Source organism: Sorex araneus, chromosome X (assembly GCF_027595985.1).
Source record: "Sorex araneus isolate mSorAra2 chromosome X, mSorAra2.pri, whole genome shotgun sequence".
Classification (NCBI taxonomy): domain Eukaryota; kingdom Metazoa; phylum Chordata; class Mammalia; order Eulipotyphla; family Soricidae; genus Sorex; species Sorex araneus.
Genome location: NC_073313.1, coordinates 63,720,193 through 63,734,578, shown reverse-complemented (window position 1 = coordinate 63,734,578; position 14,386 = coordinate 63,720,193). Strand labels below are relative to the sequence as shown.

The following is a 14,386-nucleotide window of genomic DNA, read 5'->3' as shown; positions in this document are numbered from 1 at the left end:
CCACTCTCTGTCAAGTGTATTCTCTTGTCACATTTTTATTGAGGGTCTGTGTGGGTACAATTTATAAAGTTTCTTTTTCCACTTACATTGCTTTGAGGGAAATTTAGCTGTAAGGAAATTGGACAAATCTGTATTTCGTTTTAAAGTAGACACTTAAATCACCGGCTATGAATGTAGAGGACTGCAATAGTTTCTTTAGGGTGAGGGATTGTAAATGTCAAGGAAAGACCTTTCTTTTCTAAAAGATTTTTCTTTTAAAAAAGTCAGAGTTAAAGTTACCTTGAGAAGGTCTTTCTGTAAACAGGGTTAGAGCACTTAATTTCAGACCTTTTACCATGCCTGTGGCAATGTATGCAGAAGCAACCAGAGAAACCTAAATTCACTAGTTCTCTTTTTTACACAATGAGTAAGTCCTTTTAGTTTTAGAGCCCAAAAAGTGCTTTGGAGAACTTACCATTCCAAGACATGGTATAAAAGACGGCCCTATTTGAAAAGTCTTTTATGGTAATGATCATATCGTAAAATATGTGTTTTGCCTGCATATGAAATAGTTAAATAATTTAAATAGCCCTTCTTGAAACAATGTGGAACCTCTTTTCAATGTTACATAGAAATGATCTCTCTCAGGAGAATATGGTTGAGTTCTCTGCTTCCCTAGAGATAAAACAGAATTCATTTAGCCCCTGAGAGGAGATCCTCAAACTCTAGGGCCGTATTGGGCCCTGGGCTTAATATTATCTGGCCCTCTGGGTAATATTAAGGGATTTACCATGATGGGATTCCACAGAATCATTACTTCTACTCCTGAGCTCTTTTCTTATTCCTTTCAGAGTGAACACTATTAGTTAAAAGCAGTTGGAGAATGGTGAACTGTGGCTAATTGACTAATTAGTGTTGGAGAGGGCAGTAGCTAATAGTAAGGAGTAGAATGTCACCTCTTTGTGAGTGGCCAGAACTATTTGGCCTCCACCTCTTCTTTCCCTGTTTCTTCTTCTTTCTTTATCCCTTCTGGGCATACATAGCATCTCCTGTATTTCACAGCTAGCTCTTTCTCTCATGCGCCAAAACATTGTTAGAGTTCTTTTATACTTCCCTACAAAGTCCCTGTTTTTGTTCTCCAAGACAACTATTTCTCACTGTTTCATTCTCTTCACATTTCCAATAACCACCGACCAGTCCCAGATGATGACCTTGCCACATATTTCACAGAGAAAAATAGATAGAATCTGACAAGTACCACCTCCTCTTCTCATCTTTAATTCCTCCAGCCAAATTGCTGATGTACCTAGGCACTGTGTCTTTGCTCTTCTTACAATGAACAAAGTGTCCACAAGTGGTCATGCTCCTACTTCAGGTCATCCTTTCCAATTGTATCTTTCTCAAGGACTTTGCTTTTATAATCATCCACTTTCTCTTCTGCAATGCTTTCCCTCTTCCCACAGAGTTAGGGCTATGGGTGCATAAATATGCTTTTATGCCATTGCTAGTGAAACAGAAAAGAAAAAAACCTTGAGCCCCATATCACTGTGACCCATTGCCTCACTCTTCTGATTGCTTTCATAGTAGACAAGTTTTTTTCATTCTCTCCATTTAAGCCCCTCCACTCTCTACAACATACTCAGATCAAGTTTTCATTCTTAGCATGACACTTCAATAGCTCTGATCAATGTTACCAATATTTTTGATCTTGCCACACCCAGTGGCTGATTCTGGACCCTCATTATACTTCATGGCCACTTCCTCCTTGGGCCACTCTCTTCTCTAGACTTTTGGGGCGCCATATATAACTTATTCTCCACCTGTCCCCCAATCACTCCAAAGAAGTTCATATTTGCCTTTCAAATGAATGTCATATAATAGATCCTATGCTTTGCTATGTGGAATTTGGACACCAAACATATATGAGCATATGTGCTTTTAGTTTATTTTCATCTTATTGTGACACAGGTGTCATTCTTTTTTATAGATGATGACTATAAAACATTTATGCAGTCTATTATTTGCAACATAGGGTTGCTTCTTAATTATGTGTCCATTGTTTGGTACAAAATATATTTTTCAGGGACCTAAGCTATAGAACATGGCAAGGACATTTGTCTTCACACGCGGCCAACCTGTGTCCCATCCCCAGTATCCCATATGGTCCCCCAAGAACCATCTGGAATAATTACTAAGGGCAGAGACAGGAGTAACCCCTAAGCATTGTTGGGTGGGTATGACCAAAAAACAAAAAAAGTCTGTAATTCGTATAGTTACAAAGCTTTGGCTGGGACAGAGTAGGATGTACATGAAAATTCTCAATTAATATCAGCAACCTACAGAGGAAATAGTACATGTAAGGAGGTAGGGTTAAATGTTTTTAATGTCTTTTTAAATTTTAAATTTATTTATTTCTTAATTAGTGAGTCACAGTGAGGGTACAGTTACAGAATCACACATTTTCGTGCTTGTTTTTCCTTCATGCAATGTTTGAGACCCCATCCCTCCAACAGTGTCCATTCTCCACCACCAATGAACCCAGTATCCCTCCCACCCCCTCAATCCCATGCCCCCCACCCCACCCTGCCTCTGTGGCGGGGCATTCCAATTTGATATCTCTCTTTCCTTTTGGGTGTTGTGGTTTGCACTAGGGGTATTGAGTGGTCATCTTGTTCAGTCTCTAGGCTACTTTCAGCACGCATCTCCCTTCCCACGCAGGATCTCCAATCGCATATTACTTGGTGTTCCCCTGTCTATCTGGGATAACTTTCCTCCAGAGTGTGAGGCCAGCTTCCAAGCTATGGAGCCAACCTCCTGGTATTATATAATACTATTCTTGGGTATTAGTCTCCTACTCTGTTGTTCTATATTCCACAGATGAGTGCAATCTTTCTATGTCTGTCCCTCTCTTTCTGGCTCATTTCACTTAGCATGATACTTTCCATGTTGATCCACTTATATGCAAAGTTCATGACTTCATCCTTTCTAACAGCTGCATAGTATTCCATTGTATAGATGTACCAAAGTCTCTTTAACCAGTCATCTGTTCTCGGGCACTCGGGTGTTTTCCAGATTCTGGCTATTGTAAACAGTGCTGCGATGAACATATAAGTGCAGATGTCATTTCGACTATACATTTTTGTTTCTCCAGGATATATTCCCAGAAGTGGTATTGCTGGATCAAATGGAAGCTCAATTTCTAATTTTTTGAGAAGCGTCCATATTGTTATCCAAAGGGGCTAGACCAGTCTGCATTCCCACCAACAGTGTAGAAGGGTCCCTTTCTCCTCACATTCTCTCCAACAGTAGTTGCTTTTGTTCTTTTGGATGTGTGCTAGTCTCTGTGGTGTGAGGTGGTATCTCATGGTTGTTTTGATTTGCATCTCCCTGATGATTAGTGATGCAGAGTATTTTTTCATGTGCCTTTTGGCCATTCGTGTCTCTTCTTTGGAAAAGTTTCTGTTCATTTCTTTCGCCCATTTTCTGATGGCATTGGATGTTTTCTTCTTGTAGAGTTCAACCAGTGCTTTATATACCCTTGATATCAACCCTTTATAGGATGGGTATTGGGTGAATATACTTTCCCATTCTGTAGATTGGCTTTGTATTCTGGTCACTGTGTCTTTTGCAGTGCAGAAGCTTTTTAGTTTAATATAGTCCCATTTGTTTATCACTGCTTCTACTTGATTGCTTAGTTCCGTGTCATCTTTGAAGATACCTTTAGCTTCAATATCGTGAAGGATTTTGCCAACCTTGTCTTCGATGTACCTTATGGATTGTGGTCTGATGTTGAGGTCTTTAATCCATTTTTACTGATTTTTGTGCATGGTTTCAGGTCAAGGTCTAAGCCCATTCTTTTGCATGCGGTTGTCCAGTTATGCCAGCACCATTGTTGAAGAGGCTTTCCTTGCTCCACTTCACATTTCTTGCCCCCTTATCGAAGATTAGATGATCATATATTTGTTGTTGTGTGTAGGGATATTCCGCTCTGTTCCATTGGTCTGCGGCTCTGCCTTTGTTCCAGTACCATGCTGTTTTAATTGTTACCGCTTTGTACTAAAGTTTAAGGTTGGGGAGGGTGATGCTGCCCATCATCTTTTTCCCAAGAATTGTTTTAGCTAGGTAGGATTAAATGTTAAAAGTAAACTTCTGCACAGAACACAGGCATAATGTATTAGAATAAAATAGGTAGATAAAAATCACAGCATCCAAAAGATGCTTTTGAAATGATTTCACCTGGCAATCAACCTAAGCTGAAGTGCTTTTACTATGGGGCAAAAGTAGAAAATAAAAACAATGGCACATCTATACAATGGGATAATATGCATCTGTTAGGAAAAATGAAGTCAGAAATTTGCCTATAAATGGATGGACATGGAGAGTATCATGCTAAGTGAAATGAATCAAGACAAGGACAGATGAATGAGTGCATTCATTTATTGCATATAAATACAATAGAAGATTAATATTCAAGGTCAGGGAAAACAGGGGCCAGAAGGACTGGTCAATGTTTAGAGTCTACCACAAGTATGTGTGGAGTGCAGGGTAGGTAATATAAAGAAGGAACCAGTATGACAATAATAGTTGGATATGATCACACTGGATAAGAACTGAGTGTTTCAAGAAGGTAAAGGGATATTCCTGATAATCTTTCAGTATCAATATTGCAAGCCACAGTGTCCATAAAGAGAGAGAGGGTGGGGCAGAAGAAAAGTTCCTCCCATAGAGGCAGGAGTGGGGGATGGAGGTTGATGGGAGGGAAACTGAAGAATCTGGTATTGGGAAACCTACAGTGGTGGAGGGATGAGTATTGGAACACTGTATGACTGAAACCTAATCATGAACAGCTTTGTAAGGGTCTATCTCAGTGATTCAATTTAAAAAATCTTAACACAAAGAAGAGTGGGATATGTGAGTTGATTTTATGGTGGCATATGTTTGCTAACTGTCTTGTATTACAAAGAATTGTTCTTTATTCAAAGGTTGGATCATTGTTACCATTTTGTGTGTCATTTTACAGTGCCCTTTCTCCATGAATCGAAACAAACTTTTGCTCTTGTCTGGATCCCCCATGGGTTTTGTGCTTGCATGTGAGCGGCAAAGCATTGGAAGCTTGAAATATTGTCCCCTGACTTTGTTCTCTAGGCTGGAGAGGGCAGAGCCCATTGTTTGGCCCCATGGCTACTACATGGTAGAACTTGCATGGGGGCTGCTTTCCAATTGTTAGTCACTGTCATTGTCATCACTGTCATCCCATTGCTCATCTATTTGTTCGAGCTGGCACCAGTAACATCTCCATTGTGAGACGTGTTGTTACTGTTTTTGGAATATCGAATACACCACAGGGAGCTTGCCAGGCTCTGCCATGCAGGCGAGATACTCTCGGTAGCTTGCCAGGCTCTCTGAGAGGGCCAGAGGAATCGAACCCGGGTTGGTGGCATGCAAGGCGAACCCCCTATCCGCTGCACAATTGCTCCACCAATTGTTAGTATAGTTTTTTTTTTTCAAAACTTCAGTAGTCAAAAGTCAGAGTTAACCTGAAAATATGATTGCGGCTTTGACATTGTTGCTCTCTGCTAGAAGAGTTTGTTAATAAGCATGGAGTGTGAAAAATCTAAAGACTCTTCATATTTACATTTACAATTGAAACAATGCAAAGTGAGCCTGTTTTGCCATATAAACTTTGTGTCTATGCAAGTGATGCATGTTCAGGCCTTGTTAACAGTGGCTCAAGTGAGGCTTCAGAAATGTGCTTACTTTTCCCCAATTCCCAGATACTTTTCTTTGCAGTGTCTTCTTGCACCAAATGATAAATCTCTCCAATAAGAAAGCCATTAACATCCTAAAGGCAGAGCAAGTAGGGATTTAGTGAAGTCAAGACTTCAACCTTAAATGTCCCTTGGTTATAGTGTTAGCCCTTAGAAATGGGCCTCAAGGACTCAAATGTTTGCCTGGAGATTTTCCCAGAAATGGGCCAGGCATGGCTGGACGGTGTACCAGGTGGTGGCATGGCGGGCAGGCAGCAAGAGCGGGCGGGACTTGAGAAAAGTGAGCATGAGAAGGGATAGAGTCGGCTCAGGCAGCGCCTGTGAGGCTGTCAAAGATGGGAGCATATGGCTGGAGTCCAAGCAGCAGAAGCAGACAATGTAAGCAAGAATTCTAGCAAATGAAGAAGAGCTCAGGTCCCAAGGAGCCTGGTCAGTAGTGACCTCCCAGTTAGGGTGCCTGGATGGGCAGCAGATGACCTCACCGCCCGGTCTTGCTAACCAGAGACAGGGGATCCTTGGAGGACTGTGAGCCAGATAAGTAGGCACTTGCAGAGGGGCTCGTGTGTTTTTAGGGCCACATGTCTGGATGTACACCTTGTTTTGCTGTCAGGCTGCAGTCCCCCTCCTCATTTGTAGCTCTCTTTTGGCTAGAAACTAGTTATTAAGCCAAATAAATGAAGAGTGAGCTAATGGCTATTCAGAGCCCAGTGAATTAAGTACTCTTCACTTGAAATTCCATCTGCCATTAGGTCCTCTCAGCTGCTGATGGGCCTTTCTGCATGTGCATTCCGCCCTTGCCCATAGCTAATGCAATCAGCACAGAGATAGCCTTCTAACGATGTTCGCAGCCCCCTCCGAGCCCCACTCTCCCATCCCGGCTTCTCTCAGCTGTCTTACACTGACCTCGTAGGCCCCATTTCCAGCTCCCTTTGTCACCTTCAGTGAGAACCACCAGTCTTGAGCCCCCTTATACACTGGGCCCCCAAAAAGGATTTGGTAAAGAATGACATTCACAAAGGGTCATGAGAACCAGTCTCCAAGGCGATCAAACCGACTTCTTGGTGATCCTGGGATCTGGGCTGCTGCCACCTTTCCAAGGGCTTGAGAGGGCAGGGATGATGGAAGGGCAGTGATGGCGAGGTGACGTGCATACACTACGAAGTGAGAGCACTTTTTTTGGCTTTTTGGGTAACGCAGCGATGCTCAGGGGTTACTCCTGGCTCTGCACTCAGGAGAAGGTGGCGGTGCTTGGGGTCATATGGGATGCCGGGAATTGAACCCAGGTCGGCCTCGAGCAAGACAAACGCCCTATCTGCTGTACTATATCACTCTGGCCCCCGAGGGCACTTTTGTAGACCTCCCCTCATCCCAACAGTGCAACAATAGATTTTTCTAGTTCTCATATATCTGTATGAGGAATATAGATGTATCAGGGAAATCATATATATGGAAACAGAGGCTCAGAAAACGTCCAGTGGCTTGCCCAAATTCCCAGAGCAAGTATAGAAATCCAAAGCAGTGTGACTTCAGAGACCATGCTTCTTCCATAACTCCCTTGATGGCGCAGAGAATATAATGAATAAGCTCATTTATTTGCTCAAATAAATAACACTTGATTATTATCTCTTCCCTTTCTGTTTCAGTGCCATGTAAGGTTAGACAAAGAGTCTTTTTCTGGATTTGACTTCCAATGCTAGATGGCTACCGCCCTTTGATCCCCACGCTCTCTTTGTCTGTTTTTTCCTTTCTTCGAGGGAAAGGGAAATATTAGCTTGTTTTACATGGGGTACTTTGACCACGGGGCGCCCTTAAAATTGGCCAGAAGCAGCATTTTAAAGTAAACACCAAGTCTATGGACACTCTGGACTTCTGCTATATTAAAATGAAATTGGAAACCGAGCTGTTTGTCTGTACCGTGTAAGTGTTGCAAAATCTTCTTGGTTTTGATTAAAGTCATATTACCTGAGGACTTGTGTCTGCAGCTTATGTAATATTAACTGTTCCCGTTTAATCGTAGACTCATGAATACAAACTAGAACAGGGACGGGTTAAGGTGAGGCATGAAAGCCAGGGACAGAAAGATTCTGATGTGATCTGGGTTTGTAGTTTTCCAAATTGGAAAAAAGGGTGGAGGGGAGGGTGATAAAGGATACCCCAAATACACCTCCATAAGGATGTCAGAGACTGCTGTCCTTTTTTTCACAGTAACTCTCCATGAAGATAAATATTTTTTTTAAAAAAGACTAAAAAAACACAGTAGCACAGTGTCATGGTTGGAGATTTAATTTTATTTGTAATGTTGTGTCAAAGGAGCCCTGTGGCCCATAAGTGATCGTGGGGGTAAATGTGGTAATCTGTAGATAAACAAGAAAGGGTGTTGGCTGGAAAGGAGTGTTGTCAGTGGCAGGTATACTGACAGTTTACAGGGTACTTGCTGGGGTGTTGGTCAGTCCTTCCTGCAACTTGAGGAGGAGTTCAAACATCTGGCATCAATTAAACAGAAATTTTTTTTGTTATTTTTTTGGCCACACCCAGCAGTGCTCAAGGCTTATTCCTAGCTCTGCACTCAGGGATCCAACCCAGGCCAGCCATGTGCAAGGGATGATGAGCCTTACTTGCTGTACTATCTCACTGGCTCCAAACTGGAAATTTGAAGGTTTGCCTTTGTAAAGTCTGTCGAGGAGAAAGCTGCCCAGCAAAGTAGGCTCCGATTGCCAGGTATAGTGGGAGAACTGCAGAATGATTGGAAAAACACCGCGTGACCTCTCTTCCCTCTCAGTCCCTTAATAAATACATATTTGGAAGCAGGCGTTGAGCTCCCCCAGGTCAGTCCTGTGACAATCATGATTCTTTTAATGTTTTCCATTAATCTCCATGTTTTCTATTAGTGCTAGCTGCTGCTTATGTCTCTCAATGCCACAATCAGGGGAGTTTTGAGATCTCATATTACCCTAATCGCCAAGAAGTATGCTCCATACTGATTAATTCCCGAATGATTAAAACATCCTATGCAATTCATTTATTGTTGCTGCAGTTAATTGAATATTTGATGATTTAAAGGTACCCTGATTCTTTCCTGAGATACAAGATTTAGCCCTAGGCAGATGATCTGTGACTACATGGGGTGCAGCCGGCCGAGAGGAGAGGCACTTGGGAGAGCTCTCAGTCACTTCCAGCTGTGCGTCCGCATCGCCTGGGCCTCGCAGGACCACTTGGGTCCCTGGCAATAAGAGGGTCATCGGGGGCCTAAGGGGGGGCGGAGTATGAGCCCAGCCTCCTGGTATTCCCTGCAGCTTGCTGCTTGCTTGCTTGCTGTTCTAGGAGGAGGGGGGGCGGCGAGGGGGAATGGAGAGGACGCAGCGGCTGTGAGGGGCTTAACTTGCGCTTTGTAGACTCGATGAATACTCAAGAGTGGATTGAAAGGGAAGAGAAGGTGGCTCCAGAATTCAGCAGTTCTAATCCCAGGGTGACCACTGTTTCTCTTTCTCAGTCTCCTTTCACACCTGTCTGAGTCACTCCTGCAGAAGTCCTGCCAGAGGGGCGTGTGGGAGAGAGACAGGGATTGAGACAGTGAGCGAGCCGGAGAGCAAGTGGAGAGGGGGCGAGTCCCGGCTCAGCCTCCAGCCGGGCTCCCAGTGAAGTGCCGTGGGGTGGGCCATGTCACATCCTTGGCCCCTCACTCCCCTGTGGAGCGATGACTACAGTGGGGACCTTGGCGGCTGGGACCTGCTGTCTGTGAACCCGGTAGGTACTATGTCCTGGTCCCTTGCCCCAACCTCCTGTTTGCTATTGTCTGTTTCCCTGCATGTCAGTGTTTGTCTCCCCAGTGTGGAGTCTTGACTGCAGAAATTACGTTGTCTTCATTGTCTTTAAATCCTCCCCCCCACCTCCTGTTGGCTCCATCCTGAGCGCAGTGTGAGCTCAATCACGATCTGTTGTCTAAAGAAATAAATGGGAGAACTGATGAATAGGCAGCCAGGCGGGTGAATGAATAAGACCCTATTGCCCTTGTCAGAACTACCTTCCAATGTGTGTCCCAGTGGGTCTCTAATTGTTTGTTTTCCTGTCCCATCTAGACATTTCACTCCCAGAGAAACAGGCCCAGTCTCATCATTCTTTGTGTCATCAACTCTGTCTCTCCCCAAGCCTAGCACTGTTCTAGGCACAGAAGAGGAACTGAAGTTAAAAAGCATTTTGGTGGGAGGGGGGTGAAAACACTTCTGTTCAAACATATCTTGTGGGGCAGACAAGTTGTGGGGCAGGACTGGGGAGAGTTCAGGGGACTCGTGACTCCCTGTGCATGCCGGAGCCCAGGAGTTTCTCAAACAGAAAAATAAAGCTGCACATTCAGTGTGGGAGCATGTTTATTTGACTGCCCTTGGTTGTAGGCTCCCCAATCCGGAGTGTTACTGACCCCAATAAAACTTTATTAGATTTGCCACAAAGCCCCCAGAGTCCAGAACGCTTTCTGTCTTAACAGCAATTCCCCCGTAAGAAAGTAGACATCCCTAACACTGGGGTGAAGAGATGCTATTTACAGTTGGGAAGTCTCAGGTCTGGCCTTGAAACGATGAAAAGTCTTGGGCACAATAATTAAGCTGTAAGGAGACCGGGTCAGGGCTGTACCCTGAAACGATTATGAGGCTTCATAATTTACATGACCCGTTCCCATTACTTATTTCATTTGCAACCCAGGGAAAACCTGAAGTTTTAACGGCTCGGGTACCATCCTCATCCTCACTATCATTTCGTTTCCTTCTGTTTAATGTTACAGTTGAGAAAACAGGAATTCCAAGTGAGGGTCATTATTCAATCCCGTTCCCAAGTGGTGGGGTCAGCTCTGCTTCCCAACTCTTTGAATTCATTGGCAGGTACTATTTCTGGGTCTGCATATTGGTGTTGTTCTCCTCTTTAATTTAAATTTTAATACATATGTGCTTGTGTGGAATAAAACATATACATTTTGTGAAAGTACATTCTACACTTTCAACCCAGGCAGCGCACCATGACACAGTGGGACAATGAGAGTGAAAATGTAAGTCTTTTGAACAGTCATGTTGACTTTTGTGTTTCAGGAAGGTATTTGTTGGAAGTTCAGGAATTATCTTAGAAAGCAAAGTTGCTGGAGCATTAAACAATGGAATGAGTTTTTTGTTTGTTTGGTTGGTTAGCTGTTTTTTTTTTAACTGTTAAGAGTAATCAGCTGGGATCTGTAATCCTCTAATTGTTAGACCAGTCTCCCATGTTTGTTCTGCAAATTCTCATTCTATGGAATAACAATAATTGTTAAGTAGGGGAAAAGCCACAAAGATTAAAAACCCAAGAACTGAATGGTCAAGAAACTTGTGAATAAGCAGGATTAAGTTGATTATATAGATGTTGCAGAGCCTCTAATTTGCATCGGGGATTTTCAAGAGGGGGAAAGATTGCATTCCCCACACTTATTTGGGGAGAACCTTTCATTCTGTAGCATCCCTTCATATCCATGCTTTGGTCTCCTTTGCAGCTCTTCCGACAATTTCAACCATACTGACTTTATAATCCTTTGTATTCAGGTCACTCATTTTACAAACTCCAAAAGGGACAAACTTGTTGCCTTTTGCTTTTTGTTCTATCTTTAGCTGAAGCCTGTATAATCAACAAAATTGTTTTTGGCAATCTTTGCATATATGTGGCATGGGTTTGATCCCCAGCATCACAGAGTTCTTTGAGTACCATCAGAATTGACCCCCAAATATTTAATGAGGAGAAAACCCTGGAAACTGCTAGGTGTGGCTCAAAAGAAGCAAAACAAAATTTTGGAATGAATGAATAAAAGAATCAAAGAAAATGTGCTGGGACAAATCATCTATGGTTCCTTGTCTGAATACGAGATGATTATTCCTGGTTCTGCATTCAGTGGTCACTACTCCCAGTATTCAGAGAACCGTATGAGGCTCTGGGATCAAACGTGAATTGGCCACATGCAAGGCAAGTGACTTGCCTGCTTGAATCTCTTTCTGGCCCCTGGAGCCTATATTTCAAGTTTTCCTAGATGTATGCTCAGTCAACATGCTCAGCCTTCTCTCTTTTTACTCAGTGTTAGAGTATTATTACCCTTGGAACAGTAGTATATAATGTTTAAATTGTCCCTATAAAATTGAAATATTACACATTCCCTTTAGGTGTACAACACAATGATTTAATATCTCTGTACTTTGTGAAATAGTTACCACTGGAATTCCAGTTAATATAGATCACAAAGTACTGTCTCACATTTTTTCCCTTTGAGGAAAGCCTTTAAAATGTCTTATATCATAGTAAGGGCTATATTGCCCAAAGTTTGAAAAAAACACCTGAGTATAAAAGAAAACAGTCGTACTGTCTCATGAATGACACTGAGGTAAAAGGTGAATCATGTTTGGTGACTTAAGATGGAAACCCCTTCTCTTATTCCTGGTGAATCTTTTTCAGCCTGCACCTCACATTTGAGATTGTATGCTTGAGTAAAGTGCTTCACATGACAAAGGTAGTCAGTATATTTTGGCTGAAAATAATGTAGGTACAGTGGTCATTTTAATGCTCATTTGAGATTTGCTAATGATTCTTGTATCTATTTTTCAAGATTGAGGGAAGCAGGTGCCATGATTAGGTGCTCCCTGCCTCGAGCGTAACTCTGTTCCTACTCACTCCCTTAGAGTATACAGTGTGTTAGGACTTTGTGGTGCCTGCAAGAAGCCTGGAACATACAACCCCTGTAAAAGAACTGATTTTACAAGACTGGATTTTCACTTCCAAGGCAGTAAATGACAGAGACCAAATACACTCCTTAGCAGAATTGGAGAGGAAGTCGAATAATCAAGTGAGAATTCTGGTGAGAGTGAAGGTGTGACAGACCGAGCTAGGACCATTTGGGGGATGCCATGTCAATCACCCTCACAGGTGATGTCCTGCTCCAGAGAGCTGCCCCACACCCAAGCCCCATGCCATACAGCTCTGTGCTATCTTACTTTGGCGTTTGCATTATTGCTTTCTTTGATTGTGGAGTCCTGGGAGCAAAGGGCCATGTGCCAGATTTGTAGACTAAGTCTTCAGTCTCTGCCTGCTCTTTGCTTGAATTCTGATTGATTTGGAAGCTGTCACACTGGGCAAGATGGCTCAGGGGATATGCTTTATTTGTGAGATTCTAAGTGCCAAGGCAAGCATGCAATTTACACAGGCAGTTAGTGTGCTGCCCGGTAGTGTTCCAGTAAGTGTTGTTGGTAACAGGTTAAAGAAGAACTTAATCATAAACGTGTTGCATGCAAGACAAATATTGTAAAGTCTATCACTGTGAGTAATAGAATACACTGCGTGATAATGTCAAAGAGGCTTTTTGGCACCGGAAGTAGAGCCCCCCTCTGGATGGATGAGCAAAGAAGTCCAGAGTGGTGGGGGATGATGACTCAGTGTCCCACAGCAAATCAGTGGCGAGATGAGTCACTCTCTCTCTCTCTGCACCTTTCACAGTGGTATTACTGCTTCTTGAAAGTAAAACAAAAATTGGCCATTTGCAGGTACTTACCGCTTTGTATTTAATAAGAGAAAAGCCCACATAGCTAGCTAGATTTATTTGCTTTCCGTTTTTATTCCTACAGAGTAAATTGCCGAGGAAGAGATTTCTCTAAGAATAGCTAGATTGTTGATTTTTTTGTATGTGTTTATTTTGTTTTAGGTGAGCCTTCCCAGTGATCCAAGCTGTGTGGAAGAAATCTTACGGGTGAGTTGAAATCTTTATTTCTGTGCCTTTGGATAATGAAGCAATCTATCTGTTTAAGCCTTTTTAAGTAGTTACTGCTGTGTTTCTGTCTGTGTCTGAAGGGGGATTCTCACTTTCTGCTTCAAGAACCTTCTGTGTACATCTCCTTATTCCTTACCTGTTGCCCCCTCCTTCTGTATCCATGCAGATCTTTTCATTTCTGTTTCTTTCTTACATTCTTCTCTCTCTTTTATTTGAAGACTGAATGGAGACACTCATTCCTCTTTAGAAAACTTTCTTGAAGCATTCACTGTAAAACATTTTTCTCTCTGCTTTCTGGTTTCTCGAGTCTTTACTGCTGCCTTCTGTGACTTATTGATGGCACTTGCTTATGGGGATTGTGTCATATATAGAGGAGATGAAATGCAGGAGGGGAGGGGAGGAGGGGAGATGAGAGAATGGTAGAAAGTTACAGTAACTGCTTCTAATGTGTATGAATTCAGGATGAGGAATGGCAAGGAGACCACAAAGTTGCAATAAATGGCCACTCCCTTCCTCAAAATAATTGAATAGATGAAGGTGAAAAATAAAAACAAGCTAGAAAAGCATCTCTCCTTTCTCTGAATTTTGGTATTGAAAGACAATCGTGGACCACCAAATATTATTTTGGTCAAGGATGGACTGCATATATAACAGCACTTTCCAAGTTCCTTTTGCCTGGTGGGATCATAGCACATATTGCAGAGTCAAATAGGAGAAGTAAGAACTCCTGGAGGACCCAGCTCCTCCTCTAAGATTCCCTCCAAAATTTCCAGGACACTGACATGTAAATGTAGTGTATGGAGAATAGTGTGCACTCTGGGACATGTGTGCAGTGATGGTTTTGTCTGACGATGTGCTTCTCAGAACATGTCCAGAGTGT

At 42.7% G+C, this 14,386-nt stretch overlaps 1 protein-coding gene across 3 annotated transcripts in view; it reads left to right on the top strand.

Moving 5' to 3' along the window:
* AFF2 (ALF transcription elongation factor 2) overlaps positions 1 to 14,386 on the top strand; it is a 552,818-nt gene that overhangs the window by 321,732 nt on the left and 216,700 nt on the right. For 2 of the 3 annotated variants that reach the window (XM_055122196.1, XM_055122195.1), the window contains exon 4: positions 13,441 to 13,485. In XM_055122196.1, the coding sequence (XP_054978171.1) occupies positions 13,441 to 13,485 (45 nt within the window). Of the gene's footprint in view, positions 1 to 9,401; positions 9,492 to 13,440; positions 13,486 to 14,386 lie in introns of those variants that run through there. The other variant, XM_055122197.1, reaches the window with a different exon arrangement.